The sequence below is a fragment of the Acinonyx jubatus genome, chromosome B4 (genome assembly GCF_027475565.1).
Source record: "Acinonyx jubatus isolate Ajub_Pintada_27869175 chromosome B4, VMU_Ajub_asm_v1.0, whole genome shotgun sequence".
NCBI lineage: Eukaryota > Metazoa > Chordata > Mammalia > Carnivora > Felidae > Acinonyx > Acinonyx jubatus.
Genome location: NC_069387.1, coordinates 15,917,324 through 15,933,386, shown reverse-complemented (window position 1 = coordinate 15,933,386; position 16,063 = coordinate 15,917,324). Strand labels below are relative to the sequence as shown.

Genomic DNA, 16,063 nt, shown 5'->3' with positions numbered 1-16,063 from the left:
TATTTTATTTCAGTAAAATTTTCTTCCATTATATCCTTAATCGTTTTTAATATTTCATTTTTGCTTTTAAAAATGAACCCGAATGCTTACACTGTATATATGTAATATCTGTCTTTGATACATACAATTGTTTTTCTAATCATTGTATTTTCCTTGTCCCTTTCCTTTGTGTTTTCTGTAATTTTCATCAGCCTAATCTCCTTAACACTGGTTCAGATTTTTGCCATCCAAATTCTGCTCAGGCTTCTAAGATGTAAGCTCTGCAATGGCTTTTGTTTGTTTGTTTTTTCTCTTGTTGTCAGCTCACTTCTTATACTGTTGCTTTGCCATCTCTTTTTCCAGTTCTTATTTCTTCTTTGGGTTTTTCTGTCATCATCTTTATATGTCATTTCCTGGTTAGTATGAAGTGATAGTTGCTTACCTTTTCTGCTGTTTCCTGGAATAAGTCTTGTTCCACAGTGCTTCCTTTTCATGTGCCCACTTGTTGAAACTTAGTTTTGCGTGAAGGGCTTCCTACTGGATATTATTTAGTTATTTTTCTGCTTACAGTTTAGGTGGTATACAATGAAGCAGTGGGGGAGAGAAGTTGAGGAGAGAATATGGCAGTTTTAGGTATATTATCTCTGTACCTCCAACTCCCATCCTCCAGACTTTTGAAATAGCTGAGGTTCTGCCTGGTCTTGCAAACTCTGGAATTAGAAAGGATATTCTGGGAGAAGCCAATTCAGTATAAAAACCAATGGCTTGAGGACCTTTTGTTTATTGGATACATAGAAAAGTACTCATTTTTCTTTGGTAAGTTAATCAGTAGCTATATATATATATATATATATATATATATATATATATTTTTTTTTTTTTTTTGCACTATCTCTCTTCAAGATAAGCATTATCTCTAGATCATCATTCCTCTGCCTAGAAAGCTGTATTCACTGGAAACAGAAATATAGGTCACCATCTCTCTTTTAACTCCCTAACTCTGGCCATTTACACTAATTGCTACTCATTTTTGTTGTGACCTACTCCCAGACTTAGCTCTTCCAAATTGTGTGTTAGTAAGGCCTTCAAAAACTTTTCCATTCCCTCCACCCACCACAAATTTAAGTTCATAAAGAGGGTAGATGAGTCTTGAACATGGTATTCTTGGCATTTGGTTCACCCTTCGCAGATATTCTCAGGAGTTTGTGGAATGGGATTATGGCCATTGTATTATACTTTCAGGATAAGTAGTTTCCATTTCTCTTTTCGGTCCTTGATGATCTTTTAGGTGGATTTCAGGGAGAGGAATTTTAGAAGTCTGAATGTTTTATACATTAAAAATGTGTTTCACACTGTGAATAATAGCTCTTATTTTCTTATTCTGTAATTTTAGTTACACGGCAAATTGGATGTCTTATATATGTAAGACCCTATATGAAATTTGTATATCATCTTTAGATGATAGGTGTTCTATCTTTAAAGTTAAAACTACTTTATGCACAGAACTGCATCAATGTCTTATATTCAATTAGCAGTGGGAAAAATCTGTAATAAAACATACTTGGACACACAGCTCCCTCTCATACAAGGTTGCTGATTTCTTGAAGTGATTTCTACTTTTATTTATATCTTATGACTTATTGAAAATATGTAGCCTTGGTTATACTATCCTTATGAATTTCCTCCTCTAAGGAATAGTTTAATATTTATGAACATGCTATATAGTAGCCTTCACAAATCTCTAATATTACTAAAACCAATCAAGCTGCTTGAAGACATTAGAAACCACCCTTTCTATCAGGGAGATAAAAATGTCACCCAAATGAAGGAAAAGAATCTTGGGTGCATCAATTTTCTGTGTTTCTCTATATTGAGAGTTTCCACTCATGTATACCAGTGGCTACAGTAGCCATTTGATATTTGGGATTCTTCTTCATGCGTCCCCAAATCCGTGCACATGGAAATCTTTAAAACCTTACCCCCAAAATGAGAAACCCCAACGTCCAGGAAAGGTTTTCAATTACTTGGACATTTTTTATATAGCCTTACTTCCCAACCAGGTTTTAAAACTTATTTTAGGAAAGTAAGGGCATTCATGGTGATAAATCAAGAATAACAAAGGCCAGTGAGAGGCAAATGCTGGGCAGACTGGGTGAGCAAGGTAGGTCACACCCCTGCTTGGACTTGTGCACAACAGCCTGAGTTTCTGTTTAGATTTTGGGCCTCAGCAGATTACTCAAATTACCACATGGCACAGATCTTTGAGGTTGCTGGTCAAACCTCCTAATCTTAAATTACCAAAGACACCGTTTTCCAGTTTGGGTTCTATGGCTGATAATATTTAAGGACTCATGTTTTTGTCAGTTTTTTTTTTTTTTTATCTCTCAAGGATAAGCAGGATAATTCATATTTTACCAACCCAAGTCTTCATTTACAAAGCTTGTGGTAAAGTTCCCTACTGTCAAATTTTAACACTGGGTTCAGAATTCCCATTGCAAATTTACACTCAGTTTTCCAATTAAAATGGGCTTTTGTGAGTCCCCTGCTGATAGCCATTGGCTTGATAAAAAGTAACTTCATTTACAGCAAGGGTGTTAAGGGAGCCCAGTGCAGGCTGCCTCTTCTGCTGTTGCCTTGAGCCCAGCTGTGCTGAAATATTAAACTTTAGTAAATTAGGTGAAATTGCAGCTTCCTGGCTGATACAATAATGCCCTTTTCTTTTTCTGCAAACCATCTCCAGTATGAGTTGTCTGCACAATTCTGCTCTAAGAGAAATAAAATTCAGACTATCTTCCAAATCCAGACAACTTTTCATTTTCAGGATAATTGTGCTGTCTCCTGCTTATCTAACAGAATGCTTAAACTTTCAAACACGTAGTAATGGATTTCTTTATTGTTTTAGCACCACCTGAACACAGTATTAATGTATCATTACCATACTCAGATTAACAGCCATATTCCTAAAAACGTCAGTCTTACGTAAAAAGGCGCACATTTTTCTTTACTGATTGGTACATATTTTAACAGTGAGAGTGAGCTATGGAAGGAAACAGATTTCCGGTCACACCTATTTTCAGTGTTTTCTCCTTTTTCTCTTTAAGAAAAGTATTAGTTCCTAGGTGTTTTATTCATGGACCAAACATTTATTGACCGACTGCTATGCGCAAAGCTCTGGTTTGTTTTCAACTAAATATTTTTAATGAGAGTAAATGCAGGATTAGCAGAATGCAACTAGGCAGCCCCTATGTCTTTTCTTGATATATGTTATTTTTTTTTCAGTAACAAAATCCCTGGCAACAGCTTCGTTGAGCTGTCTGGACAACTTGCTCTCCCAAAGGTTCTCACGTGGGTCTTCCACGTTAAGACCTGATGCCTCTAGGAGACTCCAACTGAAATACAAATATTTCTGTCACTCGGGAAAGCTAACTCATGAAAGCCTTTTCAAAAGTTTAAAAGCCTTTGCCAAATAACTTATCGAGGTATTTGCAATACGGTAGAGTCCAGGGGTCGCTTTTGGAAAAATCTCAAATCTATACAGAACTAGAGAGAACGGTCTAATGAGTCCCCACATAACAATTATGGGGTTTGTAATTTACTGAAGTTCCTCAAGGGTTGAGTCAGGAGCAAAACTGAGTTTGCGCAGCTGGGGGTACTTGGGCCAGAGACACTGAACAGAATAGTTTGGGGCTGGGAGAGGAGAGCCAGATTCTATCACACTGTCACAGAATCATTTTCCTACAATGAACGAAAGAAATACTAAGAAATGAGATCTAACCCATATGATCTAGACCAATAGGATTTAGATCAGGGGTCTGCTATTATTATTATTATTTTTTCTGAAAAAGGGCAGAAAATAAATACTTTAGGCTTTGTGGGCCAAAGGATCTTTGTCCCCACTACTCAACTTTGCCCTCGCGACTCAAAAGCAGCCACAGGTAACACGGCCATTTGCAGCTATGTATAAAACAAAGGAACGGGCACGTAGGTGTTCCAAAGAAAACTATTTACAAAAACAGGCTGCGGCCCAATTCCGCCTTCGGGTGGTAGTTTGCCAACTCCTAAGGATTGCCCGGCCCCTGGAAATCCATTCTGTGTGCCTCTGAATCTGCATCGCAGCAAGGGGAGGGTACTCCTTCCCTCGGGTACCAGGATCTACCCAACAAAACCAAGTCCCTAGCGACCTTTGCGTGGGGCGGTCCAGCTGAACGACTACACAGTTTTGAAAGTTTTGAAGTGGGCCCTTTCTTCTCTCCTCTTCCACCCCCTCCAAGTCCTCGCTCTGCCCCGCAGGGACGCAGAACGAGTTGTGGTGTGCTTGGGCGAGCTGCGTGGGCTCCGGAGAAGAGCCCGCGGGCACCCGGGAGAAGGCGAGGGCGCACAAAAGTTGGAGCCCAATCAGCACCGAGTCCAGCTCGCGAGTCCCAACCTTCAGGTGACCCCGCGCGGCGGCGGCGGCGGCGGCGGCGGCGGCCAGAGCCCGCAGCAGCTCGGAGCGCCTCCGGCAGGAGAGGAGGCGAGCGCGGCGAGTCGCCACCGCCACCCGAACGCCGAGCTCCGCGGTCCGGGGCTGGGCGCCAGAAGGCGAGAGCCGGCACGCACGCCCTCTCCCTTTGCCCCCGCACGGCGTGCGGGTTGGGCCGGGGCGCCGGAGAGTGCGGGCCCGCGCCGCGCGCCGTCGTCGCCCCTCCCCGCCGCCTTTGAACACTGGAGGTGTGCGCGGCTGCGGCGGCGGCGGCGGCGGCGGCGGCGGGAGCGGCGAGTCGGGCCGGCCGGGCTGCGCTTCGCCGGGGCAGCCGCGGCGGTGGCCGTGCGCGGGGATCAGGATGCGGCCGGGGGGCGCGCTGCTCGCCCTGCTCGCCGGCCTGCTGCTGTCGCTGCTGCTGCGCCTGCTCTGGTGCTCCACCGACGCGCCCGCCCGCTCCAGGTACCCCCACCCGCCGCGCCCCGGGCCGACCCCCGCCGTGCGCGCGCGCCCAGCCCCCTCTCCCCCCGCCTCGGGGACCCCCGCCGCCGAGCCGCCCCACTCGGGGCGCGGACTCTCGGCCGCCGCGGAGGGCAGCCGACGGGCGGCGGCCGCACGAGGGTGGGCCGGGAAGCGGGGCGTCCAGGAGGCAGGGCTGGCCGGGTGGGGGTGACCGAGGGGCGACGCTCGGACCGGATGGGCACCCGCCGTGGCGGAGAGGGTTGCGAGGGCTCCGGCGGGCGTCGCCGCGGAGCGGGACCTGCCGTCGGGTCCCCGGCAGTGTCCCGGGCTCGCCGTTCTGGTCAGTGCTTTCCCTCCCTCCCCGCCCTACGCGGCTTCAAACTCCGGGGCTTGGGAGCCGCTGGGGGAGCCGGGGCGCGCGGGGACGCCCCGGCCAGGTGCGAGCGCGCGGCCGCTGCCGAGCCTGCCAGCGAGGTGTAACAACTTAGTTTTCTTCCCGGCTGTGCAGGCTCTCGGTGGAGGAGAGCAGGGACGCCACCCGCGGCACCCCCGCCGCGCTGAGGACGCTCCGGAGCCCGGCCACCCAGCTGCCGCGCCCCACGAACAGGTACCCGCGGCGCCGGGCGGGCGGGAGGGGGCTCGGCGGCTGCGGGGCGCGGGTGGGGCACGGCTGCACCCGCAGGACTCGCTTCGAGGTGTCTGGCTGGGACCGCAAGACTGAGTGGGTTTGGTCGTGTGTGTGTATGTGTGTGTGTGTGTGTGTGTGTGTGTGTGTGTCCCCTCACACTCCCTCAGCCTCCTCTGTAAAGACTGTTCCTCCGTGTAGAGGTTCTTGGAACCAAGGGAGATGCTCAAACAGCTGCACTTTAAAAAATGGGTGCCCGGGCCCCTTCTGCATAACCGTGTGTTGAAAACCCCCAAGAGAGGCAGCTCAGCCTGTCTATAGAGGGATTTGGTCGGTGTGCTTTTTGTCTTTATGCTATCCAGTGCACCCGGGTAAGATTCACGTTTGGGGAATTCTGTGCACAGCGTTGAGAATGTTTTGTCTCCTTAGTGAATGGAGACTTAAAATTGTTCTTTTTCACTTCGAGGACTATTTATCCGTGTGCAGTCATTTTTTGGTTTAAATCTTTTTTTTTTCTGATTATAAAAGTAATTCATGCTTGTTGCAGAAAGTTCGATAAAATGAGAAATGTATTAAAAAATATTCACCGAGAGCTCTGCCACCCAGAGATCATATTAAGGCTTTGGTCTGTATTCTTCCAGGAGTTTTTCCTCTGTAGGTATATTTAAAAAATATACTGAAGATTATACTTTATTGTTTGTGTTCTGCCTTTTTTCCTAAAAACCTGGACACATGCAGTACATTTCATTAACCCCCCCCACCCCCCACGGCAACATTGCTTCTGATTGTTGCATAATTCATCATATGAATGTACCATCATCTGTTTAACTGTTTGTGCTTCCAGATATTTAGATTGTTTCCTGTTCTGTTTTTATTTGCTGTTAATAATTCTGTTAAGTGTATCTGTGTATGTAAATCTTTATCTTCATCTTAAATTCTCCAGGATCGAGTGAGAGAAGTTGTATTATTAGGTGAGGGTATGTACATTGTAGGTTCCAGATACACATGGCCAATTACATCCTAGAAGAGTTGATTCAATTTACATTTTCACCCGAAGAATGTACTGCTTTGGGCCTCAGCATTGCTATTATTACTTCAATTTTGTGTCCTGTCTCTTTTCCTCTGCTTATCTCTTGTGACTCCCTTTCCCTCTGTGTTTCCTTCTGTATATTCTTGGCTCTTGGACCATCTGAATCTTCGGATTGCATGACCCCAGACTCCTGTGTGGCTCCTGCACGTCCGGAGAAGGGTTGGGGGTGGGGGAGGGGGAGCCTGGAAGAAATCTTGAAGTGCAGAAACAACCTCTCACAAAATTCCTGTGCTGGAATTTTACAGCATGTTAGAGGCACAAAGAAATCCTGGAGTCACAAGGCTTTTGAGAAAAATGGTGGCCTCTAGTTTTATGTTTTGCAGGCTTATATACTATAGATAGCATAGCTTTCCAGTGATTTGGGGAACATTCCATCTCTTTCCAGGCCTTAGTGCTGTTACCCATTTTGGCGTTTCCCCTTGGGGAAATTAGAAAGAATGCACTAATTGAATTATCTGGTCCTAGGCCTTTTTTGAGGTAATTCTTTGATGAATTTTTCAGCTTCTTTTGGCATACTTCTTTTCTACTTTGCATACTTCTTGAGCTAATATAGGTAATTCATATGTTTTCTCTGAATCTGGTTCAAAGATTCTTTAGACCATTCTGTTACATTTTTTAAAACCTGTCTGGTTTATCTCCCTTTTATCACTTACGGTTTTGATTATTTATGTAGCAGGAGTACGATTTTTAATTTATGCTACTAGATTATGTAGGAAATTCCAGTTTCTTAATTTTTCTGTAGCTAATCTGCTTGCTTTTTTCTTCATGAGCCCCGCACTGCAGGTAATAGGTAAAAGTTATCATATAATAGTAATGCTAATAGCAGTTAAGGATGGCCAACACTTACTGAATGTTTTAATGGACCAGATACTGATATAAGCACTTTACATTTATTAGCTCACTTAATCCTGAAGAAACACGGAGAGAAACTATGATACAACCTTCATTTTATCATTGAGGAAACTGAGGCACAGAGAGATTAAGTAAATTGCCCAGAGTCACAGAGTTGGCAAATTTGTGGAGCCAGGAGTCAAGCCATGTGGATCCAGAATCCCACGCTCTTTTTTTTAAAATTTTTTCATGTTTATTCATTTTTGAGAGAGAGACAGAGCATGAGCAGGGGAGGGTCAGAGGAGACAGAGTCCAAAGCAGGCTCCAGGCTCCGAGCTGTCAGCACAGAGCCCAACGTGGGGCTTGAACCCACAAACAGTGAGATCATGACCTGAGCCGAAGTTGGAGCCTCAACCAACTGAACCACCCGGGCTCCCCCAGGATCCCTGCTGTATAGCCTTCCTTAGGTGCGTGTGTATGTGTGTGTGTGTGTTTCCAGGTTAAAGCTTACTCAAATGTGACAATTTAAGCAACTCTTTCTGGTAATATTAATTCTTTCTGGGAGCAAATACTCAGCCTTTCATATGGTTTCCACCATCTGTTCTTACTTAAAGATGATGCCCAGCTATAAGGGGAGAGGGCCTTAGGTGATGTGTAGGTACAGTTGAGAGTTGGGCTTCATGATCATGGTACCCTTTGGCTTCGCCAGTCTCCAGGATGATGTCCATTTTCCATCTGATGGCTGGGTACTATCCTGCAGCCAATTGGGAAAGCTGCAGCTTGTGGTTCGTTCTTTTTCCTCAGGTGTTCTACCCTACTGGGAGCCCGCTATATCAACCTCACCTGAGTGAGCTTCTGATGCTCCCTCTCAGGGATCTGGTGAAGATTCTCTTTTAGTCCTATCTTGCATTGTCACTCTGCGACATTTGCTCTGATGCTCTCCCAACTAGCTCCGGCCAGCTCGCTTCACAGCCAGTCTTGGCTATTTCTGGAACCCATCTAAACATAGAAGAACGAAAGCTGGTTCAGGAAATTAACTATCAGGGCCTCCCTCTACTTGCCCCATGCCCTACTCTAAGTTAATTTCAGGATGGGAGGTGGCCCAAGAGGTGATCTCTTTGCAGAGTCCCCGTTGGGGGAGGAGGCCAAACCCCCTCTACCCTTTGTGGTTACCCTTACCTTTCTGTCCCCAAGCCAGAGCTCTCCTCCTCCTTTTTCTGTCTTCTTTCCACCCTTGCTCCCAGTTAGAAATGTGCAGGTTACCCCTGTCCTTCCTATTTTCTTTTGTCCTGACTCAGACCTCCAGGCCCGATTCAAACCTAAGCCTTAATGGTGATTTGTGGGGACCAGGAGTAAAAAGGTTGAGGAAGCTCCAGGAGCTGTGTCTTCCAAGTAAGATGGTTAATTGCTAAGAGGCAGAATGAGAGGAATTTGGAAAATCTTTTCTTGGGGCAGTAGCATATCTTGTTTTGCTTAGCTAAAGCTGAATATCACTTTATGCTTTCTCTTTGCATTTTTTCAGTAACAAGTCTTTCTCTCTCCAGAATCCCCCAAAGGATGCTTTAAAATGACTTCGGGAAAAGTCATGTCAAAGTCAGAAAGACAAAAGAGAAAAATTTAATAATAATTCTCAAAATATAACCCCATTACAATGGATGCTTTCTCTTTCTAATAAGCTTTGCCAAAGTCTGTCATGGGTTTGTTCATACAACCAGCTCTTGGATTTATTTGTCAATTCTGATATTTTTTTCCATGTTGTATTTCCTTTGTGTTACCTTTTTTTTTTAAGTCATACCTTTTTTTCCCAACTTAATGCCTTGAAGTGAATGCTTTCCCCCCCCCCCATTTTTCTTTGTAACAGAAATATTTATTACTAAATATTTTCTACTAAAATTTACTACTGTGATTTTTCCTTTGAATACAGCTTTGGATCTGTTCCTTAAGTTTGGATACATAGTGTTCAGATTTTTAAAAATATATTCTAAATTGTTTATAATTACATTAAAATTTTTTTAAGATTTTATTTTTTTTTAAGTAACCTCTGCACCCAATGTGGGGCTCCAACTCACAACCCCAAGATCACGAGCTACATGCTCCACCCACTGAGCCAGCCTGGTGCCCCTATAATTACATTAAAATTTTAAATAGTTTTTATCTCCATAGTTATTTAGGAGAGTGCTTTTTAAAAAACTTTTTTAATGTTTATTTATTTTTGAGAAAGAGAGAGTGGGGAAGGGACAGAGACAGAGGGGCTCAGAGGGGACAGCAGAGAGCCCACATCGTGGGGCTCCTAACTCACCAACCGTGAAATCATGACCTGAGCCGAAGTTGGACGCTTAACCGACTGAGCCACCCAGGCGCCCCAAGAGTACTTTTAAATTTACAAGTCGTTGGAATTAAAAAAAAATACTATTTGAATATTCTCTTCTTTTTGAATACTTTTTTCTTCATGTTAATTTCATTTTTTGATTATAAAAGAAGTCCAGGAAAATGTGCTATAATGCCATAAAGTTCTCAAATTAGGAGAGGTTGGACTATGGCAATGTTAATCACGTGGCCAGAGCAAGGCTCTATAACTAGCCGGCTTGGAATTCCAGGGTGCCTCCATGGAACGATCCAGGTGCCTGTTGTGGCTTGGCACCTGTTAGTGCAGCGTCCATTCTGGCCTCAGCATCCGTAGTGGGGATTCAGGAGCTGTGGCTGGCTGGGCTTTCCTGGGTAGCAGCAGCTGTGCTTTGAAAGTCCTGCTTGTTGTTGCCCACGTCAGTGCGCCATCTGGGATGATAAGACTGTGAGTTTTCCGGAGATGTGGGGACCCTCCTTCTACTTTTCTGCTCTCTCATAGAGCTTCACCTGGTTGTTTCCATTAATGGGCTGTCTTCGCACTCCCTGTGACCCTTTCTCCCTGCGGTAGAACTTTGACTAGTCCCTGTTTGAGACCCCGGCTTCCAGGGAGGGCAGACATCAAGTATCAGTTGTGTTATATCCCAAGTCATTACTGTAGGGAACGTCATGCAGAGATTTTATTTCACGGTTTTTTTTTTTTATTAAAAGCTTTTTTAAAGTTTACTTGAGAGACAGATTGTGAACGGGAGAGGGGCAGAGAGAGGGAGACACAGAATCTGAAGCAGGCTCCACGCTCCTCCCTTTCAGCACAGAGTCTGATGCGGGACTCAAACTCACTAATCTTGGGATCGTGACCTGAGCGGAAGTCGGACACAACCGGCTGAGTCACCCTGGTACCCCTTACTTCATGTTTTTTAGATGAACACAGAGGGAAAAATAAAAACTGCCTGTCATTTCAGCATCCAAAAGATGGGTGCTCTTCATATTTTCGATAACTTGGCATACACATACCTGGTAATGTTGCTGTGCATATTTTGGTATGGGTTAGTAACGCTTTTTAACATCTCAACTCTTCTTCACGTCACTGGTCTTCTGCAACATCATCTTTAGAGCATAGTGTTTGAATGTGTGCCTGGACCGTAATTTACATATTCTTTCCTGTTGCACAGTTGGGGTATTTATTCTTTTCGATTTCGATTTATACTCTAATATGAACCGCTTTGTATCCTTGCACATATTCTTGATTATTCAGATAAATTAATAGAAGTGGAGGGGCTTGATCAAAGGATATGTGAAATTTCAAAACGTTGCTGTGACTCGTCCAGCAATAATAGTTGATTCCAACTTTCACTCACGTTAGCAATGTGTGAGATTGACCACTGACTCCAACTCTTAATTTTTTTTTTTTTAACGTTTATTTATTTTTGGGACAGAGAGAGACAGAGCATGAACAGGGGAGGGGCAGAGAGAGAGGGAGACACAGAATGGGAAGCAGGCTCCAGGCTCTGAGCCATCAGCCCAGAGCCCGAGGCGGGGCTCAAACTCATGAGCTGCGAGATCGTGACCTGAGCTGAAGTCGGAAGCTTAACCGACTGAGCCACCCAGGCGCCCCTACAACTCTTGACTGTATTGTGTATTCGACTCTCTTCATCTTTCCAGTTTCTTTCTCAAGAGATAATCATTTTATTTATGTCTCAATTTGTATTTATTTGTTTACCAGTGTGTTTAACTTTTAAGATGTTTTTTATTTTATTTTTTTCTAAGTTGGCTTTTCATACTCTTGGTATTCATATCAAGATGCTCTGTTTTCTTAGTGATTTATAAGAGGTTTAGGAAGACCAAAAATAGAAAAGTTATTTACCGTGCATTTAAATTGATTTTCTAATTTAGTTAACATTTAATTACATCTGTGGTTATGTAATCTGTACAAGTTTTCAAACTTTCTGTATTCCTGTCATTTATATCTACTTTTCTTTCTCAATTCTGCTTCTGAATTGATACTTACTGATCATTTATTGATGTATTTGTTATGCTAAGTGTACATTTTAAATGCACTCTTACATATTTAAACCTTTACTCCCTGTACAACTTCTTTTGGCGTGTGGCGAAAGGGGTGAGCTTTTATTTTATTTTTTTTAATGTTTATTTATTTTTGAGACAGAGAGAGACAGAGCATGCGTGGGGGAGGGGCAGAGAGAGAGGGAGACACAGAATCAGGCTCCAGGCTCTGAGCCATCAGCACAGAGCCCGATGTGGGGCTCAAACTCTTCTACTGGGAGATCGTGACCTGAGCCGAAGTCAGACAGTCAGACGCTCAACCGACTGAGCTACCCAGGCACCCCGGGGTGAGCTTCTATTAAGCTATTATTCTATCATGTGCTTTCTCCTTTGAGAATTCTTTTTCCTAAATTTGAATTAAACTCTTGCTTACAAATCTAGATATACTGAGTATAGATTCTTTTTTTAAAATTCTTTTAATGTTTATTTATTTTGAGAGAGAGAGACAGAGACAGAGAGAGCTGTCTGGGAGGGGCAGAGAGAGAGGGAGACACAGAATCTGAAGCAGGCTTCAGGCTCTGAGCTGTGAGCTCAAACCCACGAACCGTGAGATAGTGACCTGAGCTAAAGTTGTATGCTTAACTCACTGAGCCACCCAGGCGCCTCAGGGTGCAATTGTTATTTTTCACATATAAGTACTGAAATATTGCATCCTGACTCCACTGTTGTTGGTTTCTGTCGTTCAAATTTTTTAAGATTTCTGTTCTTCTGTTGTCTGCCTTTTAGGGCCCTGAAAAACAAATAGGAGCAGTCTTAACTTTCCATTTTTCTTTTCTTAAATTTATTGATTTATTTTGAGAGAGGAAGGAGAGAGAGAGGGAGAGAGAGGGAGAGAGAGAGAGAGAGAATATCCCAAACACAGGGCCCCATGCAGGGCTCAGCCTCACAAACCTTGAGATCATGACCCAAACTGAAATCAAGAGTCGGATGCTTAACCTACTGAGCCACCCAGGCTCCCCTTAACTTTTATTTTTTCAAAAGTCACCTGTTTGATGATTTGTTTTATGGATCCGGAGAGGATTTTTCTTTCTACTTAAAAATTGTTAACTTTCCAGTGATATGTCTTTTGGGTGACCTCTTGCAGTTAATTTTGTCAGTAAACTTTTTTAATCCACTGGCCTATTTATTCTCTTTTGTGTCCTATCATGGATTATTTGATGTGTTCCACACATTCTGACTGTATTCTGTGAATTGATTTTTCATTTTCTGTCCTGCATTGCTATACTTCTTCGCCACCATTGCCTTTCCATGTAAACAATTATTATTTTTTTTTAGTTTGGTTTTCTGTGTGTGTGTGTGTGTGTGTGTGTGTGTGTGTGTGTGTGTGTGTGTTTTCCCTCTGCCCTCTGGGAAGGTTGCTCAGAGCTGTCCTCTACATTACTGAATTATTTCTCTGTAGTGTCAATTCTCTGTTTTGCCCTGTCTAAAACAGTAAATCTATTACATTTTTATTCTTTACAATTTTTTTCTCATCTTAGCCTGCACCTTATCACATCAATTTACTTACATCTTAGAAAGCATCTAAGTAAACGTTTAATAAACCTCACCCTCCATTTCTAACCTCAAGTTTTCTTGCATTTTATTGAGAACACAAAGCAAATGCTTTCTCAAGATTTCTTCTGTTTCTTATAGTGAATATCTTTTAAAAGTATAATTTTTTCTTACATCTTGGGAACACTGTTCTCCCAAGTTAGAGAATATTTTTTTTAACATTTATTTAAATTCCAGTTAGTTGACATACAGTGTTATATTAGTTTCAGGTGTACAATATAGTGATTCAACACTTCATATGTTACCCAGTGCTTATCGTTAAGTGCACTCCTAAATCCCCATCATCTATTTAACCCATTCCCCCCACCCACCTCCCCTCTGGTAACCTTCAGTGTGTTGTCTATAATTAAGAGTCTGTTTCTTGATTTACCTCTCCTTTTCTTTTTTCTCCCCTTTGCTCATTTGTTTTGTTTCTTAAATTCCACATATGAGTGAAATCATATGGTATTTGTCTTTCTCTGACTGACTTATTTTGCTTAGGGTAATACTCTAGCTCCGTCCACATCATTGCAGATGGCAAGATTTCATTCTTGTTTATGGCTGAGTGATATTCCATTGTATGTATGTATCACATCTTTAGCGAGTCATCAGTCAGTGGACACTTGGGCTGTTTCCAAAGTTTGGCTATTGTAGATAATGCAGCTGTAAACATTGGGGTACAATATCCCTTTGAATTAGTGTTTTTGTATTCTTTGGGTAAATACCTACTAGTGCCATTGCCGAATCCTAGGGTAGTTCTATTTTTAACTTTTTGAAGACCCTTCATACTGTTTTCCAGAGTATTCTCATCAACATCAACAGTGCAGTGGGTTCCCCTTTCTCCACATCCTTGCCAACACCTTGTGTTGTTTGTTGTGTTGTTGATTTTAGCATTCTGACAGGTGTGAGGTGCTACCTCATTATAGTTTTGATTTGTATTCCCTGATGATGTGTGATGGTGAGCATCTTTTCCTGTGTCTATTGGCCATATGTGTGTCTTCTTTGGAAAAGTGTCTATTCATTTCTTCTGTCCATTTTTTAATTGTTTTTTGGGGTGTTGAGTTTTATAAGTTCTTCCTATATTTTGGATATTAACCACTTATCAGATATATCTTTTGCAGATGTCCTCTCTAATTCCATAGGGTGCCTTTTAGTTTTAGTGATTATTTTCTCCACTGTGTAGAAGTTTTTGTTTTGATGTAGTTCCAGTAGTTTATTATTTTTAATTTAATTAATTAGTTTATTTATTTTGAGAGAGAGAAAGAGAGAGAGAGTGAGGGCACATGTGCAGGTGAGTGGGGTAGGGGCAGAGAGAGAGGGGGAGAGAGACAGAATCTCAAGCAGGCTTTACACTGAGCACAGATCCTGACACGGGGCTCAGTCGCACGACTGTGAGATCATGACCTGAACCAAAGTCAAGAGTTGGACACTTAACTGACTGAGCCACCCAGGCACCCCCAATAGTTTATTTTTGATTTTGTTTCCCTTGCCTCAGGAGACATGTCTAGTAAGAAGTTGCTACAGTCCACGCCAAAGAGGTTACTGCCCGTGTTCTCCTCTAGGATTTTAGTGGTTTCATGTCTCACATTTAAGTTTTTAATCTATTTTGAATTTACTTTTGTGTATGATGTAAGAAAGTGGTCTAGTTTCATTCTCTTACATGTCGCTGTTCAATTTTCCCAACACCATTTGTCGAAGAGACTTTTTCTCATTGGAGATTCTTCCCTGCTTTGTTGAAGATTAATTGGCTATGTAGTTGTGGGTTCATTTCTGGGTTTTTTATTCTATTCTGTTGATCTCCATGTCTATTTTGTGCTGGTACTGCACTCTTGTGATGACTACAGCTTTGTAATATAACTTAAAATCCTGCATTGTGATGCCTCCAGCATTGCTGTTCTTTTTCAAGGTTGCTTTGGCTATTCCGGGTCTTTTCTGGTTCCATACAGATTTTAGGATGGTTTGCTGTAGCTCTGTGAAAAATGCTGTTGGTGTTTTGATAAGGAGTTCATTGAATGTGTAAATTGCTTTGGGTAGTATCGACATTTTAACAGTATTTGTTCTTCCAACCCACAAGCATGGAGTATCTTTCCATTTCTTCTTAAGTTTATTCATTAATTTTGAGAGAGAAAGAGAGAGAACGCTGGGGAATGGCAGAGAGAGAGGAAGAGAGAGAATCTCAAGCAGGCTCCACACTGTCAGCATGGAGCCTGACGTGGGGCTCGAACTCATGAACTGTGAGATCGTGACCTGAGCTGAAATCAAGAGTTGGATGCTTAACCGACTAAGCCACCCAAGTGCCCCTGTCTTTCCATTTCTTTGTGCCCTCTTCGGTTTCTTTCATCAGCGTTTTGTTTTCAGAGTCGAGGTCTTTCACCTCTTTCGTTAGGTGTATTTCTAGGTATCGTGTGGTTTGGGGTGCAATTAAATGGGGTTGATTCTTTAATTTCTCTTCCCGCTGCTTCATTATTGATGTATAGAAATGCAACAGATTTCGGTACATTGATCTTGTATCCTGTAACTTTACTGAATTCATGTATCAGTTCTAGCAATTTTTTGGTGGAGCCTTTCGGGTTTTTGATGTATATAGGGTCGTGTCATCTGCAAAGAGTGAAAATTTTACTTCTTCCTTGCCGATTTGGATGCCTTTTATTTCTTTTTGCTGTCTGATTACTGTGGCTAG

At 42.9% G+C, this 16,063-nt stretch overlaps 1 protein-coding gene across 1 annotated transcript in view; it reads left to right on the top strand.

The window, feature by feature from the left end:
• Window positions 1–4,456: 4,456 nt before the first annotated feature.
• ST8SIA6 (ST8 alpha-N-acetyl-neuraminide alpha-2,8-sialyltransferase 6) overlaps window positions 4,457–16,063 on the top strand; it is a 149,352-nt gene continuing 137,745 nt past the window's right edge. The window contains exons 1-2 of the mRNA XM_027073539.2: window positions 4,457–4,903; window positions 5,412–5,510. Of these exons, the coding sequence (XP_026929340.1) occupies window positions 4,803–4,903; window positions 5,412–5,510 (200 nt within the window). The 5' untranslated portion in view covers window positions 4,457–4,802. The remainder of the gene's footprint in view (window positions 4,904–5,411; window positions 5,511–16,063) is intronic.